The 18,875-nt window shown below is 37.0% G+C and overlaps 3 protein-coding genes across 4 annotated transcripts; 1 reads left to right on the forward strand and 2 right to left on the reverse strand.

Moving 5' to 3' along the window:
• Positions 1-522: 522 nt before the first annotated feature.
• On the reverse strand, positions 523-2,299 carry LOC130747683 (ATP-dependent Clp protease proteolytic subunit 2, mitochondrial). Its single transcript, XM_057600690.1, has 2 exons — positions 1,915-2,299; positions 523-1,131 (listed from the first exon to the last, which is right to left on the reverse strand). Exons 1-2 carry the CDS (start codon positions 2,225-2,227, stop codon positions 713-715), a joined length of 732 nt encoding a protein of 243 aa, XP_057456673.1. The 5' UTR covers positions 2,228-2,299; the 3' UTR covers positions 523-712.
• Positions 2,300-5,956: 3,657 nt separating this feature from the next.
• Positions 5,957-8,781, forward strand: LOC130747685 (uncharacterized). 2 transcript variants are annotated; one of them, XM_057600692.1, is made up of 7 exons: positions 5,964-6,423; positions 6,885-6,915; positions 7,047-7,065; positions 7,274-7,371; positions 7,802-7,900; positions 8,050-8,222; positions 8,527-8,781. In XM_057600692.1, exons 1-7 carry the CDS (start codon positions 6,250-6,252, stop codon positions 8,611-8,613), a joined length of 681 nt encoding a protein of 226 aa, XP_057456675.1. In that variant the 5' UTR covers positions 5,964-6,249; the 3' UTR covers positions 8,614-8,781. The 2 variants fall into 2 exon arrangements, with proteins under 2 accessions (XP_057456676.1, XP_057456675.1); XM_057600693.1 differs by lacking the exons at positions 7,047-7,065; positions 7,274-7,371 and having other exon boundaries at positions 5,957-6,423.
• Positions 8,782-9,747: 966 nt separating this feature from the next.
• LOC130747684 (cytochrome P450 86B1) lies at positions 9,748-12,986 on the reverse strand. The gene is made up of 2 exons (XM_057600691.1): positions 11,376-12,986; positions 9,748-10,413 (listed from the first exon to the last, which is right to left on the reverse strand). Exons 1-2 carry the CDS (start codon positions 12,588-12,590, stop codon positions 10,021-10,023), a joined length of 1,608 nt encoding a protein of 535 aa, XP_057456674.1. The 5' UTR covers positions 12,591-12,986; the 3' UTR covers positions 9,748-10,020.
• Between the last annotated feature and the right edge of the window lie 5,889 nt (positions 12,987-18,875).

An 18,875-nucleotide genomic window follows, 5' to 3' on the forward strand; every position in this document is an offset into this window, starting at 1 on the left:
AAGGTAACGTGTAACTTTAGAAACCCTGATTCACATGTAACTCAAAAGTATTAGGTTTTAGGAATCACAATAAAAACGTGTAAACCTTGTCAAGTTATCATGAATGGATATCATGTTTAACGTTACCATGACCATAAAATTTAAGGATTTGCTTTTAAAGCATCTACAAAACAGAATCCATTTATGAGCTTTGACGATTGAGTTGAATACATTTGATTATCAAATCTTTCTTCTTAATCTCTTGCGATGATTCCCTTCTTCTTAATTCCTCCTAGTCATAGGATCTATCAGTATGCTAAATTTTTATTTGAAGAAATAGTGACACAGCAGAAATATATCAATACATAACAGAGTAGCATGTGTTGAAACTTGAAACTCCAAAGAAATCAAAGCTTCACTCTTCAGTCACATAAATTAGCAATCAATTATACTATCACATACCCTCACTGAAACAATTACCTCAGATTATTGTGGATAATTAGCAACGTCTAGAGAATGCCACTTAAAAGTTCAAAATCAGTGTGACAAAAAAATATGCCAATGAAACCGAATTGAGCACAAGACTGAAGTTCAATGATCAAATCTAACAACCAAAATTGACAAAGATTATGTCCAATTGATAAAGTAATATCAACTGCAACTTATACCTAAAGTGACAAGCATGGTATTTAAATACAGCAAGAATTCCTCAAAGAAATCTTACCCTCCAGTTCTAATTCGAACCTTTATCTTTGCCTTCATTACCAACGGCATCAGATACCAAAGTCATTGGTCTCTGATCAATAACCTCATCAATAAGCCCAAACTCCTTCGCCTCTTCTGGAGTCATGAAATAATCCCTGTCCATATTCTTCTGAATCAGCTCAATCGACTGGCCCGTGTGCTTGGCGTACAAATCATTCAGCAAATCCCAAACCCGAACAATCTGCTTAGTATGAATGGCGATATCCTTTGCCTGGCCACTATAACCCCCAGAGGGCTGGTGAATCATGATAGAAGCATTGGGAAGGGAACGCCTCTGACCCTTGGCACCCGCAGCCAATAGGAGAGAACCCATGGACGCAGCTTGGCCTAAACAGATCGTATTGATTGGAGACCGAATGTACTGCATAGTATCATAAATTGCAAGCCCTGCACATAACAAAAATCACACCAGTGCAAGTCTCAGCACAAAACACCATATCACAACACCAACAACCCAATTTTGTTTTCCTGTGCATAATATTCTGTCATAAATCAAACCCTAATGATTAAAGTATCCAAAGATAAACACCTACAAATATTAAAAGGACAAAACTTGCATACAGGGTGTGATGTTACCCACTATCTTAATATCTATCTAACTAATGTGATAACTTTCCTTAACTTCTCATTTCCAACCCACGCGCCATGTTGTAATTAGACAACGGACATGCATATATGGAACTGCATCTAAGCTTTGTCCATATTAAAAACCATGTTTTATAAACCTATTTCGATTATATCTCTAGTCAATGTAAGAGTTGGGACCTGAACACATCCCCTCCCGCTCATAGTTGTAGTTTGCAGAACTAGACATCGGCGGTTGGCTCATTTAAAGGTGGCCCCATAAATGAATCTACGATAGGCTCTGATACCATGTTGAGATAATAAATTATGGAAAATGAGCATATATATTCTCTTGTTCAATGTAACAATAGGCTAACTAACAGAATTAGCAAGATTAACAATAACTAACTTATCAACAAACTAACTGCCAGATGATAATTAACTAATTCAAAAGTTATCAGATAATAAAAGGGGTAGCATTTACAAATCAGAGCATTGGTAATGAACGTTTTGCTGAGATGTCACAAAATGGGGCGTCGAAAAATGAGATTTTGATAGAGAATACAGAATCAGATAAACCTAAAATCAACGGGATTCAGATGGGACCTGCAGTGACGGCGCCACCAGGAGAATTGAGATACATGTTGATAGGTTTGGAAGGGTTTTCGGATTCGAGGAAGAGGAGCTGAGCGACGACGACATGAGCGGTGTCGTCGGAGATGGGTCCGTTGATGCAGATGATGCGCTCCTTGAGAAGGCGAGAGAAGATGTCGTAGGCTCGTTCGCCTCGGGAAGAGTGCTCAATCACCATTGGGATCAGGCCGTAGGATCGATTTGCAGTCCATTGTGTGAATTCAGTTCTCCTTCCATGGAGGAACTGGTTCCCGATTAGCTTCGTGCTTCGGAGAATGCCTCTCATGGCTATGGCTGTCTCACAGTGATACTCAGATTGGGGATTTTTCACCTTTTTTATTGGATTAGGGCTTGGGTTGTTGACTCAGCTTAATATAACACCCAAGCCAGGTTTTTGTTTTTGTAATAAAGATATATACACACCTCATTTTTAAAACACTTCATTTCCACCTCTTTTTGTTTCTATCTCTCTCCTCTTACCATCTATCACATCTCATACTTTCTCTCCCTTACTTTTTTTTTTCTTCCTATCTCTCTCATCATTCCACCTCACACACCTAAAAAAAGAGGTGTGTGAGTAACATTATTCTTTTGTAATGCTTCATCGACATTCTCTTATTATATGTTGTTTATTTTTCTCATTTTAATTAATTAATTAATGATTTGTTAAATTTTTTTACAATGGAAAAGAAAGAAAAAACTTTTAGAGCTCGTTTTGATATCGGGATAAAATAAGATGAGGTAGAATAAAAGAATTTAATAATGGTAATTAAATATGAGGTTTTTTGTTATAATGAAAAATAAGCGAAACTACACTAAGTGCATCTTGACAAAGAAGTGGAACAATTTGAGAGAGAGGAAGCCTCCGTGTTTTAATTTTAAGCCCCCTCCATCTCGCGACACCATCTTGGCCAGCGCATCTGTCACCATATTATTCTCCCTACGCGTATGGTTGAGAGACACTTGTCATGGCTGAGCTAGTAGCTCTCTGATAGATCACTACTCATCCACATGCAAGAAATAATGCACATATGCAACTGTGTTTAGGACACCCACCGCCTCTAGACAATCGACATAACACGTTATTGATGTGTGTCGAGATCCCACACAAGGTTGAGCCTTGTTGCTAAAGATCAGAGCTCCGAAATAAAATATGAGCTTGATAGACTTTTATCATAACTTGTATTTGATGAGATTGAATAATAATAGAATATGATGTAAATAATGAGATATGTTTTCTTTCAATTAAATTGCATAATGTTTTTTAAAAATTATAAATGAGTTTATGTTTTAATTTAAACTAAAATTAATTTATTTCTTACGGTTAAATATGTTTATTTCAATTACTTATGTCAGATCCTCCTTGAAATTCATCAGATCCATAGATTGTCTTGTTATAATTGGATGATGCAGTGTGACACCACTATATTCAGTCCTTGTTAGCAAGGAATGTTTTAGGCCTAAAAAGAAACATGTTCGAGTAAGAAACACTTGCTTATCACAATGCTAATGGCACCGCAACTCATCAGCTTCTCCGGCAACCGCACTCGCCGCCAGCCTCAACCACCACGTCGTTTCTCTCCTCAGTTTTCCACTCAACACATCCTCTCTTTTTTGAAGTTTAAGTACTGTCTATTTCAAACATGGGCAGCAGAGGCTGCAGAAAGTACATCAGCAAAGATCAAAATTGAGGCCCCCGGAGGGTCCTCTTCTAACCAACAATTTTCAGGCATAGTGAAAGCTAAGTTGGAAAGAAAATCTGCTACAACATTACAATCCCTTTTCACATGGGAGACAGTACATAAACTAAAACCAGAGGAAATGTATAAACATTCTCTGACAACATCATCAAAGTAGGAGATCCCTTGGTCAATGTTCCCCCATTTCTTGACAAAAAGTAGGGAATCTGTTTCCACCAAGACCCGATCGAAACCAATGTCCATTGACCATTTGAGAGCCCATCTGATTCCAACCGCCTCGGCAAGAGCTGGGTCTTCGAATTCCTCGATCAACCAGGTTGCTGCAGCCATGGTTTCACCTAAATCATTTCTGATAATGGTTCCTAATCCCGTGCCCAGGTTTCTTCTGATTGCAGCGTCCACATTTAGCTTGTAGAAACCGCGAGGTGGGGCCTTCCATTTAGGTGGCTCCGGCTTTGTTTGTTCAGGGGGGGTTTGGGTAGATTTTCTTGCACTGATACTCACGACCTTTGCTAGAGTTTTATCAATGTCCCAGTGTTGCTCCTCAAAGGTCCATGCATTTCATCTACACCAAATGGCCTAAATCAGATTAAAAACTTCTGCTATGGTATCCTCTTTAGGGTGCTCCAGAGTACATTCTAGCCAGTTGAGAAAATTTCCTGGGGCATCGTTTGGGATATGTATGCTAAGATGAGAAGCAAACCAGATTATGCGAACTACTTCACATTTCAGGAGGGCATGGATCGTGGTCTCTTCTTCTTCCCCGCAGCAGGGGCATATTGGGTCGATATTGACACCCCTTCTAATCAGATTTGATCTAACAGGGAGCACATCTTTGCAAGCCCTCCAGACCAATTCATTGCATCTTGGTAAGGCACCCATCGCCCAGATTTCTGCCACAATTTAGAGCTGTTAGAGTTTGAGGGCCCAATCATCTGTTGTGTGTTTTGCAAACATCTCAGCTGCTTATATCCCGACTTGACACTGTATTGGCCATTTCTGTTGTCTTTCCACATTAGAGTGTCACAGACTTGGAATGAGGTCAGAGGGATTTGGATAATTTTTGCTGCATCATACCTTGAGAACACCCTATTAATTCTGCCAATGTTCTAAGTGCGGGTTTCAGGCCAAATTAACTCGCTTACTTTTTCAAGTTTGCACAGGCTTGGCTTTCTGGATGTGATCATGCCGCTGTAGGATGTTGGAATCCACTTGTCAGTCCACATGTTTATGCTCTCTCCATTTCCTACCTTCCAGATGCTTCCCTCTTTAATCACCTCTTTCACAGAGTGGATGCTCTTCCATAGGTAACTGGAATTGGTGCCTCTGTTTGCTGTTAAGGCCTCACACTTTGGATAATACCTGGTCTTGAGGACCTGTGCTACTAGGGAATTGTCTCTCCTTAGCAGTCTCCACCATTGTTTAGCAAGTAAGGCCTTATTGAAGCTGTTGAAAGATCTGAACCCAAGGCCACCTAGCTTTTTTGGAGTAGCTAGTGTGTCCCATTTTATCCAGTTCATCTTGTTTGAATCCGAGCTTCCTCCCCAATAGAACTTGTTCACCATGATTTCCAATTGGCTGCAAAGTGTGGCTGGTAGAAGAAAGAGTCCCATAACATAGGTTGGGATTGCTTGTGCTATGGACTTGATGAGCACCTCACGTCCCGCTCTTGAGAGCGCTTTTTCTTTCCATCCCTTATGTTTCTTCCAGATTCTCTCCCGGACAAAGTTGAAGACTTGGGTTTTTGACCTGCCCACAATGGTGGGCAAACCCAGGTACTTCTCATGTCTTTCCACTGCCTTCACACCAAGCAAGCATTGAAGCTCAATTGCACAGACACTAGGCACATTTCGGCTGAGGGAAAGTTCACATTTGTCAAGGTTGATTCTCTGGCCTGAGAAGGTCTCATAATCCGTTAGGATTCCATGAAGAGATTGGGCTTCCTCCACTGTTGCTCTAGCTAGTAAGATGCTATCATCAGCGAAGAACAGGTGTGACACACTCGGAGCTCTTGGTGTGATCTTTATACCATGAAGACAACCATCTTCTACTTTTGCTTTGATCATTGCAGATAGGACCTCTACGCATAAGATGAAGAGATAAGGGGAGAGAGGGTCCCCTTGACGGAGTCCTCTCTCCGGAGTGAAACGTCTACAAGGCTGACCATTAAGTAGAATCTGAAAAGAAACAGAGGAGACACAAATCATGATTAGTGAGGTCCACTTTTCATTGAAACCCATAGATTCAAGGGTGCTTTTCAGGAAGGGCCACTCCACCCTATCATACGCCTTGGACATATCCGTCTTGAGGGCCATGAAGCCTTTCGTGCCTCTTGTTCTTCTCCTCATGTAGTGGAAGCACTCGTGTGCGATTATGGCGTTGTCAGTGATTAATCTCCCGGGGACAAAGGCACTCTGTGTCTCCTCCACAATATCAATATCATGCAGGAAAGTCTTTAGCCTATTTCGTTTTACCTTTTCACCTTTTCCTCCCTTCCATTTACTGGGCAAAAATCAAAATGTAATTTTGTGGAGAGGGTATAGTGCTATATATACTGCGATTACAGTGAGGTGTGGTTGCGAACTTGCGGTGGAGAGAAAGAGCGAGTATGGAGAGCGAGTTGAGAGAGAAGAGGGTGAAGAAAGCGGAGGCGCTGGTGGTGAAGGCCATGGGAGGCAACGACGCTTCTCACGACGCCGCGCATGTGTGGAGAGTTCGAGACCTTGCTCTCTCCCTTGCCACCGAAGAAGGACTCTCTTCTCATCCTCAATCATTGGAAATCGTAACCTAACCTTCAACCTCCTTCTCTATTCGCTGCATCTTTGATTTCATCACTTACAATGAATTCAACACAGGGTTGCTCAACTTTATAGCATGTTTGTTTCAGCTTATTTTTCATCATAATCAGTTATATAGCATAGTACATCTTTGGAAACTTATACAATTGGTTCTCAAGCAATAATCAACCTTATGTGGATTTTAGAATTGATTTTGATAAAAGAGAAGTTGATTCTAACATGCTAATGAGCTTATTCGTAGAATTAGTTTTTGCTTTAGAATCAGTTGTTGTAGAATAATTTACGAGTAGGTTTTGGGTTTAGAATCGATTGTAGAATCATTTCCAAACGAGCTAGCACTCTCTTTAGCACAAGTTAGTTGGTCAAATAGTAAAACCAAACATGTCATGTCTCTAGTCCTTGTCTCGTTTCTATATTCACACTTGCTCTTTTTTTCCCATTTCAGGTTGAGCTTGCTGCGCTGCTTCATGATATAGGTAATCAACTATCAGCTATGTTTATTACCTATGAATGAAGCATGCATGCTTGCTTGTATGTGTGTGTGTCTAACATAGAATTGCAGTATGCTAATAAAACTACTCTTGTTGTTGTTGGTATCTATCTGCAGGTGACTACAAATACCTGAGGTTAGTAAGTATTATAAACATTCAGCGCATATGTGATCAAGTCCCGAAAAAATAAATGTGGCGGCATGATGCTCATGTGTTGTTTGTGTAGTATGGAACCTGAGTTTGAGTCTTTCCATCTTAAATTCTTTTGTTTAGGCTTTGGTGGTTGTTGTTTTTTGCATTTTTCTTTTCTTTTCCTTATATGAGCTAGTGCTTTGTCATTTAGGGATCCATCTGAGGAGAAAATTGTTGAGAATTTTCTCGAGGAAGAGGGAGTGGAGGAGAACATGAAGTCAAAAATTTTAAAGATCGTCAGAGGAATGGGTGAGTTTGTGGGAATCTATGTTACCACTAGTTTGTGCCTGTTAAGTTGGTACTTTCTAAGGGAAAGGGCAATAATTAGGGTGCATAAAGATATGTCAAATTTGTTGATACTCTGGATACCTAAAACTCAGAGGCTTTTGGACTTGTATAACTATCTTTCAAGAGCTTTTCAAACACTTCATTCAATGGGATTGTCATTGTCCAAAAATTCCAAATAGTAAGAGTTTGAGTTTGTTGACCCCTAAATTGCATTCTATTTGTTTCATTTTCCTAGCTGCAAATAGGATGTACATAATTCCTTCCAAAAGTTGGGCCTCTTTGAATTCCTCGTGTGCTCTTGAAAAGAGCTTGCTCCTGCCATTTTGTATGTAACTTTTTTCATGCTTATTCATTGGAAACTACTAAATTAAATGCTGCTTCCAATGTTCAGGTTTCAAAGAGGAGGTGACAGGAAAAGCAAATAATGAATGGTTTCCAGAATTTGGAGTTGTGCAAGATGCTGACAGGCTTGATGCTATTGGTGCTATAGGTATTTTATGGAATTGGCGCTTTTTCAAAGGACGGCATGAATTTTGAAAAGGCTTCTTGAATGTGCTGTACTTAAATTCTAAAGCTGATCCTGTGACTGGGATATTAAAGTATAAATGCAAAACCTCTTACTCTGTGCTTTCATATCAGGAATTGCGCGCTGCTTCACCTTTGGGGGGAGTAGGAAGAGGATGCTGCATAATCCTGCCATTCCTCCAAGATCTGATTTATCGAAGGAGCAATACATGAACAAAGAGGAACAAACTACGATAAATCATTTTCATGAGAAGCTTCTCAAGCTCAAAGATATGATGAAAACCAAGGTACAACTGTTTTACTATTTTTGCAGACCTTATCAATTTTACTCAAGAAACACCCAAGTTTGCTGTTTTCATCTTAGAAAGTTTATCTGCTGCATGCTTAAACTACAAAAGCATGTGTAACAGTAACAAGTTTGGATTTGTGGTGGCACACAACCCAAAGCTCAGAAACTCGAGAAGCTACACATTGTAGCTTCTTCCCAAAAGTGATTGTCCGGTTTCTAACTGCAGAACCAAACACGTCATGTCAAGAATTATATACGAGTTAAGTCAGTCAAGGAGTCTGAATTTAAACTACTTATTTCAGGCTGGACAGAGGAGGGCTGAGAGAAGGCACAAGTTCATGGAGGAGTTTGTGAAAGAGTTCTATGATGAATGGAATGGTTTAAGCTAATAAGTACTTGTTCTCATCACTATGCATATTTACACTTGAAATATAGCATTTAGTAGTGCTTGTTTTAATTAAGATGTTATAATTAGTTTTTTTTTTCATATTCAGAATTGGAAAATAATCAATTTTAAATTATAATCAAGTTATTTTGAGTAATTTATCTAAAATAAATTATGTGACAACATGGTAAAAAAACTTGTAGGTAGCAAATGACTTAAGATGCATCTTTCAAAAAAAAAACATATGCTCTTATAAAAAGTGATTTTCTTGATTGTTACTATATACAATTTGCTTACCACAACCATAACGAAATCCTTATCCCACTAATTTGCTTACGCTTTACATAAAATATTGTAAAAATAAATTCAAATTTTCCATGTAAAGATAATTAAGCCTTACCGGCTTGTTTGCTTTTGCTTTTCTTTAACCAGAATTGCTTATTAGCTTTGAAAAGCTACTGATAGTTTATAGTAAGTCATCTGATATTAATTGTTACCACTTCATCGTTAAATTTTGAGAGGGGATATTTTGAGCCTTTAGTGCTGTATTGAAGTTTTGTTGCTTTTCTTTCTTATAGTCATGCATTGACTACCATTTTTTGAATTACATCAGAGCTAGTGTGATTTTAATATTTGAAAGTGAAAGTTTCTCTTTTTGGAATTAAGGAGGGCTCACGCCCAAAATAAACTAAAAACCAACAAGACTAAAGGGAGAATAGTCCAATAAGAGTTTAATGGTCAAAATATGAAGTCAACATCTCATAAACTTAGATCTCAGATCAGAGGAACTGAATTCAAGGATTTGTGATAAAATTGTGGAGCCACATGACCTGCATCAACTAATTTTCTTTATACTGTAGTAAATGAAGGGATCTTAATTCTTAAATTAATACTAAGCTTTAAGAGTTTTTTTTTACCAACAATGTGTTGGTCAAGTGGTAAACAAGCTAGATTTCTGTAATATAAGAAGACATTTATTAGAGGAACCTACAATCATTTTCTAAAGGAGTGGCGACATCCCTCAAGGAAAAAAATATACCAACATCGAAAGAGTTATAAGTCTAAATAAAGCAATTATGTATCCCCTAATAAGCAGTTAAAAAAGTAAGACGTTATTTTAAATCAAGACAACCACTAGTTCAGCAAGAATCTAACATGAATTTATAGGCAATCCCATGCCAAGATATCCATTCAACAGCACAACCAACAGTTTAACATGGACATCATTATTTAGGCTTAACTTCCAAGGACTATACTCAAATCCTGTATCTTAATCACTCTGTACTTACCAATAAGGATCTTTATGTTCCAAAGTCCAAACCATGAACCAAAACACTTCAAAAGAATAAAAATAAAGTGACCATTATTACTATTAGTCATCACTACTATTACTAACTCACTTTAACCAATCTCAAAAGTGCTTTTGAATCTCTGCAGCATCCCTTGGGCAGAGGGTAACTTTCAGTCCATGCTTTAGGTACATGGTCAAGGCAAGCTTTGGCGCCACAGGGTGGTTCTCTGCCACCTTCACACGGTAGCGGAATATGATGCTGGCTGCAACATATTTCATCTGATAGTATGCAAAATCTTTGCCTAAACATAGCCGAGGTCCACCATTGAAGGCAGTGAATTTGTAGGCAGACTCACTCATGAAGTGACCATCTCTTAACCATCTTTCTGGCTTGAACTCGTTGCAGTCTTTGCCCCATATGCTTTCCATTCTCCCCATTGCATAGATTGCATATATCAGTTTTGTTCCTTTCTTTAGCACTGTTCCATCTGGGAAAGTATCATCTTCAACTACCTGAAAGTAATCATAATTGAACATCTATTATTCACAATTACATGGATTTGGGTTCCTTGCGGTAAGGGCATTCTTACATTCACGTTAAGAAATCTGAACCATTCAATTAAGATCAGTTGGCTATATAATTCGTCAAGATTCGAGGGCGGAGATAAACTTATTGTTTGAGTAATCTGATCTTTGGTTGAACGACTCAAATCTCTTGATTGCGTAGATTTAGGAATTCTCTGACTAAAGGTAATTTAAATTCCAGTTACTCGTATTCACCATGAATTAAGAACCTCTCATGCCACTTATTAATACTTATGTCTATCTCTTTCTTCATAAATATTTAGAGAGTCTCACTCATTTATTAAGTACATAGAAAAAGACACAAAATGTGAACATGGTAACGTCATGTGAAGTTTACACATGAAAATGATTATGATTCCATTCCATCCACTTTCTGAGTCTCTATCTGCATTCAACATTGAATTAAGCGATTTTTTTTACTAATTAACCAATGTGGATTTTGACATATTTGCTAGATTGATGTTTTCCAATGAAATTAGACCAGTAGGTCAAAGTTAAGTCATAAGTCTATGTCGGGATTCAACAACTTTGACAATTTCCTTTATTATGAGTAGTTTATCGCTGTTCACCTGTGCCTTATTTATATAACAAGTGAGTCTGGGAAAGAGTTGTTTGTTAGGTAAGCAAATTAAAAGGTTGACTAAAGAATAATTATACTGTTTGGATGATTTTTAAAAACCTGTGTTAATTTATTGGAGAAAGATAATCTACATATCTGTAATTTAAAAAGAAATTCACAGAATTCTTAAATTTGTAAAATGAATTTGCAGTGTAGAGAAGAAATCCAATTAACAAAGGGAAACAAGAATAAAACAGTAGCATATTCTCAATGAACTCTTCAATCAAAATGGAAAAGGAATGATGAGTGTGACAAAAAAATGAAAAGTTACCTCCTTGTGATCCACAGGCACAGAAGGGTATAATCTCAGAGATTCTGATAAAGCAGCATGCAAATAATCCATCTTTTTAATCTCCTCTGGCTTAAATGTCAAGGAATTTCCAAATTCATTCTTGGTCATGTCTTTTCTCTGCTTCACTACCCTGCATATTTCTTCTAGTATCTTCTCCTCCACGTCAGGATTTTCATCAAGCAACCAGAAAAACCAACTCAAAGCCACTGAAGAAGTGTCCCTCCCAGCTAAGATGAAGTTCACACAAATATCCCTCAAGAACCTATCTGAGTATGGTTTTCCATTCTCATCCTTCATCTTCATAAACACAGTTAACAAATCTGATTTCTGCTTCTTCTCATCATCAAATTCCAAAGAAAGCTCCTTTTTTCTGGTATGAATAACATCAACAGCAAATTCATCAACCCTCTTTATTGATCTCATCAGCTTCCTCTCCAAACCCAAGTTGAGGAACCTCATGGTCTTCCATATACAAGTGGGGGTGATGAATCGAAGCAGCGAGGCTTCCGTTGCGTCCTCGAAGGCTCTTGCAAATGGTATCAGAGGCAATCCTAGACTCAAACAGCCTGGATCAACGCCGAACGCGATCATGCACACATTATCAAATGTCAGCCTCAAAAGCACATCTTGGAGGTCTATTTGAACACATTTTGTAACAGATTCCTCCAACACTGGTAAGAGCCTAGAGTGGACAAGCTCAAACAAGGACTCAGTTGTTAGTTTTCTGAATTTTGCTGAATGAAACTCAATGCTTGCTGTTTTTCTTTGCTTCTGCCATGCCTCATCATCCACATTGAAGATACCATTTCCAAGGAGGTCTTGGAGGGTGTTCCTGAAGTATTCTCCTTTAGGGTAGACAGCGAAATTGGTCTTGAGAACGTGCTCGAGGTTGCGTGGATCCGAGGTGATGACACATTGGAGGCTGCTAAACCAAGGCCCTTTGAAAGTGAATGTCATGTTCTGCCTGGTGAGCACATCAGTGAGCCATCCATAGGTGTTTGTTCTAAGTCCTGTGAGAAGAGAAGGTAACATTCCAAGAACAGGCCAAATGGGTAGGCCATGATGCTTCTTTTGCCTGAGAGAATGAATGATTATGAAGACCGTGACAGCAATTAGAATCTCCAACATTTGAATGTCTTGAAGGAGGGAGAGGCTGAAGGAACAGAATTTGAGATTGCTTAGTTTGGTACTCATGGTGGTAGAATGATAGAGAAAAAATGTGGAAATGTGTGAGTTTTGGTTAGTTTGAGAGGGTAATTATAATAATAATAATGTTGGTGGTGTTGGTTATGTGTGCATGATATTTGGAGTGTTGTACTAGCATGTGTTTCTTGGCAGTTTTAATTTGGTGAGCTGAAATGTTTGCAATTGTGTGTGATTGATTCTCTGCTTGCACCACTTGCATTTGAACTGTATAGGAGGAATGGATTTATAGTTTCAATTTGGGGAAGTTTACTTGTGGAAATTTGTGGGAATTGAATAGGGTTTTAAGTATAGGGTGGGTTTGTGTGTCAAATAGGACTATGCCAAAGGTGTGACAATTTGGTATCATGGCCTGAGAAGTGGATGTGGCAGATTACCTAAGTGAGAAACAGTTCTAATGTCTCAAGCTTTTACATGATAACATGCATGATGAATGGCTACCACCTGCTCTTGGTCAGTTGGTTGTTCCTTTTTATTTAATTATATGAATTGAATATTTTAGTGGGAAATAATGGTTAACACTTGCAGATGACCTTTTTGGTGATTGAGTTGTCAAATAAATTGATTTAATTAGTAACTATCAGTGTTATAAGGTGTGACATAGCGGTTAACTCATTTCGTCCCTTAATTATGAGGTTAAGAGTTCGATCCACGCTCATCGGAATGAATTGCATATCATGACCCTTTATCGCTTAGTGGAATCACTCGTAGTGAGAAAATTAATTATTAATGTCAACCGTTATCTAATTTAAAATAAAAATTGGCCATTTAGTGGGGACACTTATAAAATTAGTGAATTATTATACAATCGAATTGAGATTGTTTGTGAACGCTTAAAATAAAAATAATTATGAGCTTGCGTGAAAAAGTGGTTTTTTATCAAGAAACTTTCGAAAAAACTAAAGTTAAAATGTAGAAGTTCCTTTTTCAAATTAAAAAAAAAATTATATTATAGGACATAAAAGTACTTGTCATAAATATGTTTGGATTAAAAAATAGAAATAAAATTGTAAAAGTTTTTTTTTTGAACATAAAATTGTAAAAGTAAATGAGCTATAAGAAATAGCTTTTGTAAATAATCATATTTTACCTTTTTTTTCAATTTCTAATTCTTATCAAAAGTAAAGACAAACACTTCAGAAAAACTTAATTACATCAGTAACTTTTAAAAAATATATTATTTCATAAAATAATCATAGACAAATGGTTCCTTTGTCTGATTCATATATAAGTTAGGATTTATCACTTTATCTCATAATTGATATCGGAGTTAGAATCAAATCTAAATTTTATGGTTTTAAGTCATTGCTTTTACGGATAATTTTAGTTTCCTTCTGCACGGTTAATATCTCGTTGTTAGTAGTTTTAATTTTCTGAAGTATAAAAAAAATCTCATTGTTAAATTAATGGTGATATAGATATGTTGTATATTTTTTTAATAATATTTTAAAATTTTAATTACTAATAATTTTATTTATCAGTTATCCAAGCATTATTATATTTTTAATATTCACTTTAACTCTTACCGTTACTTTATGTGCTTTCTTAAACCGGTTTTAATATAGTTTAATTGTATTTAAATGCTATGTTGTGTAACAGTTTGAGAACTGATTGGTTTTAGTTAATATAATGAATGGCTGTTTACATTCTTAAATTTGTTTTACCGTTGGTGCATCAGTTTGTTTTGCCGTAGGCCACATAAAATAAAATTACTCTAGATACCAGACAATAATGATATGACCATTGGTTGATCACATCACTAGACACGAGTTAACCATGACATATTAATTAGTAATGAGAATCAAAACCCAAGTTTTTAGTAAAACTATGGATCAAAATCACAAAAATTAGATGGCGTATATCAAAATTAAATTTAACTATGAGGAAAAACAAAAATAATTATAAAAGTAACATCTAAACACCTTATTTTTTTTCTGAAGGTGAGAATTAATACTAACACTTGTAAACCAGGAAGCAGAGATGCTCATAATTAATGCATTATGTGAGTACCCATGGCAAACGCCCACATACTTACATGCACTCAACCAACTTAACGAGCAAGAAAATTATGCTGCCTGCCATAAGTACATGATTGTTTTTAGGGTTAAACATCATATTAGTCCCTGTCTTTGTGTCGCCGTCTGATCTAGGTCCCTCGCCGGAAAAATTATTGTAAATGGTCCTCATGTTTGAAATATTTTTGGAGCGGATCCTCGCCGGAGGTCGGAGCTCCGGTGAATGCTTAAATGACATGCTGACTGGGATCAAAATGCTTATGTGGATTTTTAAACAAAAAAAATAAAAAATAAATTACACATCATAAAATTTAAAAAATTAAAAAAACCCAAATTACCCCAAATTAATTAATTAAAATTAAACTTATTAAGTAAAAAATTAAAAACCCCAATTCTCCTAATACCTATTTTAATTCTGTCAAAACATCATCTTTCATTCTTCTTCATACTTGCTATTGTGAAACATGGAACAAAAGGACAAAAAAATTCTTTCTAATTGCCGATAGGCTAAACCCCATTCAATTTGTGCTGGTGAATGAAATCCCAAATTAAAACTTGTTATTGATTCATCTATTTCATGGTCCTTGGTGAATCTAATTCAGTTATAGCAATTCCCTGCACTGACACAATCAAAGCCATCAAATTTGTCTTCTGCACTTTCCCAGCATCCAAACAAGATATGCAGAACCTGTGCAGATGGGGAAAATCGCAAACCATGGGTGCGAACGGGTACCTTGGTGAGTCCAAACGAATCAAAATGAGAGAGCCCTCAACCTCTCCTCTTCCACTTCGCACGACAGAGCCCTCAACCTCTTTCTCGGCCTTCGATTCACATTTCACAGCAACACCAAGCGGTTGTTTGGTCTGGGTTCTTCTGGGTTTTGCTTCCATGCTTTTCATCTTCTCCTTCTCTCATAAACTCAGATCCAAACTTAGATTGGGGGGATTTCGGTTGGGGGTTGGGGTTTTGGTTTGGTTCCGATTGCAGGTGGGGTTGGGGTGGTTCCGATTGCAGGTGGGTGGGGGTTGGGGTTGAGGGGGTGTGGGTGCGGGTGAGGTTTGAGGGTGAGGGTGAGGGTGAGGGTGAGGGTGAGGGTGAGGTTGCAGGTGGGTGAGGGTGAGGGTGAGGGTGAGGGTGGGTGAGGCCGTGAGTGAGGTTGCAGGTGGATGGTAGAAGATGATGATGATATTCTGGAAAATGATTCTGAGTTAGGGGATGGAGAAGAACTTAGATATGAACCCTAAATTGGTAGGGATAATTGAGAATTTGGGGTTAATTTGTGGAATTGAAATTAATCTGGGAAGGAAATGAATTTGTTAATTAATTATGTTTAATTTTAGTTAATTAGATTAATAAAACTGACATGTAATTTTTTTTTTTTAATTTTTTTTATAATCCACGTCACCTCATTAAACCCAGTCAGCATGCTATTTAAGCACTCGCCGGAGCTCTGACATCCGGCGAGGATCCGCTCCAAAAATATTTCAAACATGAGGACCATTCACAATAATTTTTCCGGCGAGGGACCTAGATCAGACGGCGACACAAAGACAGGGACTAATATGATGTTTAACCCTTGTTTTTATCTGCAACTTGTAAAAAATTAGAAGCCCCAACTAAACAACCGTAGCAATATTGCCAACGTAACTCTGGTTGAAAATTGTGGTATGAGAGTTAAGTTTGTTTTGTCTCTTAACTATGAGGTCAGTATTGATCATTGCTTATGGAAGTAGAGCACATTTTGTGATCAACTGTTTATCGTACAAGTATCCCCAATATGAAGTTTAGTCACTGATATGAGATCTGATATCGGAGATGATACTTGCTCTCAAAACAAAAATTCCATGTGAAAGAATACTATATTTACACGGATACGCGACATAGTTTGTGTGAACTGTTTGAGAATTCGGTTGGAACATTAATTAGAGAATTCACTTACTTAACTTGATTGTCCTTGAAAGGTGGGTGCTATGGTATTGCTTGATAAAGAAGCAATTTAAGGTGACTAGAATTTCCAATCTCCCTCACACTAGTTGCATTTAAGAACGCGGTATTTGGGCACGAAAAGCAACCATTGAGGGGGGAAAATGAAAGCATAACATGCATTAATTACTACAATTAAGGAAATATACAGGTTGATGGTTAGTTAAGAAATTTATTGACCGAAACATGAATTTATATATGGTTGGAATTTAATTGTAGTACTTCTAAGAATGGTAAAATCCAATGAAAGACATTCGAAGAAGGAAGGAATGTGGATGAGGCAGAGACAACTTTGCTCACCTAATAAACATCTGAGAAAGAATTAGCAAAGGTACCTAGCTGGATACCAGCTGTTCGTTTTAGAGTTAATTAATTATATAAATTAAGTTTATATAATTAAGATAACGTTTGATAATGAAATCGAAAATGACAATGAAACAGAATGAAGAGAATGAACTATGTTTTTCCAGAAATCAAGTTGTGAATTCCTTTTATCTTGAAAAATTCTAAATTCGCTATCGACTTTACATATGAGGTATCTTGTGACTTGCCTCTTTAACTATGCAAAATAAAACTTTTATGTCCCTTACGTATTATTGATAGTGAAAGAAAGACAAACTCGATCGTATAGAGATTATGTTTGTGAAATTCATCGTCAATTTGGAATTTTTAAATTATTCAGCGATCAATTGTAATTTGTTTTTTAAACTATATCATCCACTATTCAAGTGAGGTTGAACAAGGCACCTCAATTTAAGTTAGAAAAACTTCGTGTAAATTAATCTACATATTTAGTGATTAGGTCAGTTGTAATTGTGCATGCTCATCTACAACCTTTTTATAAACCTCAGCACTTTTCTAGAGGGTGTTGCTTTTTGGACTAGCATTTTTTTCTTTATGCACCACTATGGCTTTGTTTGGATTGGGGGAAGGGGGTGGAATGGAGTGGGATGGAGGGGAGGGAGGAAAGGATCCATTGTTTGGATTATGTAAAAGTGGATGGAATGGGATGGAAACCAATGGACCTGATCCCCTCATAAACCATTGCTTTCCCTCACTTTTCTTCCCCCCAAAATTGGATGGAATGGAGTGGAACAAAAACTGATTTATCATTAATATTATGAAATTCCAATTTACCCCTCCCACGTCCAGATTTCTTCCCACTAACTCCCGTGTTGTGGCTTGTTGCTCGTTCCTGAGCTTTGCTTCTGGAGTAGCATTTAAATTGATTAATTGATTACATATAATTAACCAATATTCCAAATCAAGAGGCATATGAATCTAAAGAAGAGTGGGAAGAGATTGTAGACGAAGATGATATGCTATTTTGAGTTGGGAAGAGGAGAAGAAAGAGGCATATGAATCAGATGAAGTTTTTTGTTAAGCACGCTTAAAATTTTATCAATGGCTAAGAGAGGCATTGAAAAAGACGATAACCAAGAAGAGTGGGAAGAATTTTGTGAGGCTAGATATGCTATATCATTTGCCAGGTGCAGTATTTTTTTCGTGAACTTAACAAGGAATTTTTGTTAATTCCTCTTATGTGGAAATTCAAGTGTGGATTCATTTTGACAAAATGAAAACAACTGAATTATGTAATTACTTGAATTGTAATAAGGGTAAAATAATTTTTAATTTGTTTCACTCCGTCCACTATCCAAACAAGAAGGCGGTAAATGTGCTCCGCTCCATCATAAAATGTCCAAACAATGGCAAGTGAATTTTATTCCGTTCCGTTCCACTCCGTTATGTTCCACTCCGTTCCGCTCCATTATATTCCATCAATCCAAACATAGCCTATAGAGTCCCATTTAAAAGAACATTTTAAAACTTGTTTTATAACATAAGTAATTATTGTCGTAAGTGTTTAATTAAGTTATTTTTCAAATTGCCATAATTTCGAAAAATAAATTTACTTGTAGAAAAATAAGCATATATCCTGGATGATGTGAGATTAGAGAAAATGGGAATGCAAAAAGTAACACCTTTCCTTTTTTTTTTGTCAACACTAAGAAATTTCATTCAACCAACGAAAGTGGGCCAAAGGCCCAGATGTTAAAATGAGAGTCAATAACAAAAAAGTGTATGGACTGGACTAACACCCTTTCCAAAATTTATTTTGTTGCCATTAATTTCTTTTTTGGGGTCAATTTAGATAGGATTGCATTGCTAGCCAATGAAATTATGTCACATTAGAAAATACATATTTATCAAAGGTTACAGGAGAAAAAAAAAATACATGTTTGACAAAAAAAAAGGGAATAAGGTTGTAATCCT

The sequence above is a fragment of the Lotus japonicus genome, chromosome 3, assembly GCF_012489685.1.
Source record: "Lotus japonicus ecotype B-129 chromosome 3, LjGifu_v1.2".
NCBI lineage: Eukaryota > Viridiplantae > Streptophyta > Magnoliopsida > Fabales > Fabaceae > Lotus > Lotus japonicus.

Coding starts and splice junctions, on each gene's coding strand:
- LOC130747685 (XM_057600692.1), top strand. CDS start 6,250: ATGGAGAGCGAGTTGAGAGAGAAGAGGGTGAAGAAAGCGGAGGCGCTG. Junction 6,424..6,884: donor ATCCTCAATCATTGGAAATC/GTAACCTAACCT, acceptor TTCCCATTTCAG/GTTGAGCTTGCTGCGCTGCT. Junction 7,901..8,049: donor TGATGCTATTGGTGCTATAG/GTATTTTATGGA, acceptor CTTTCATATCAG/GAATTGCGCGCTGCTTCACC.
- LOC130747684 (XM_057600691.1), bottom strand. CDS start 12,590: ATGAGTACCAAACTAAGCAATCTCAAATTCTGTTCCTTCAGCCTCTCC. Junction 10,414..11,375: donor TGCCTGTGGATCACAAGGAG/GTAACTTTTCAT, acceptor GATTACTTTCAG/GTAGTTGAAGATGATACTTT.
- LOC130747683 (XM_057600690.1), bottom strand. CDS start 2,227: ATGAGAGGCATTCTCCGAAGCACGAAGCTAATCGGGAACCAGTTCCTC. Junction 1,132..1,914: donor TGGTGGCGCCGTCACTGCAG/GTCCCATCTGAA, acceptor TGTTATGTGCAG/GGCTTGCAATTTATGATACT.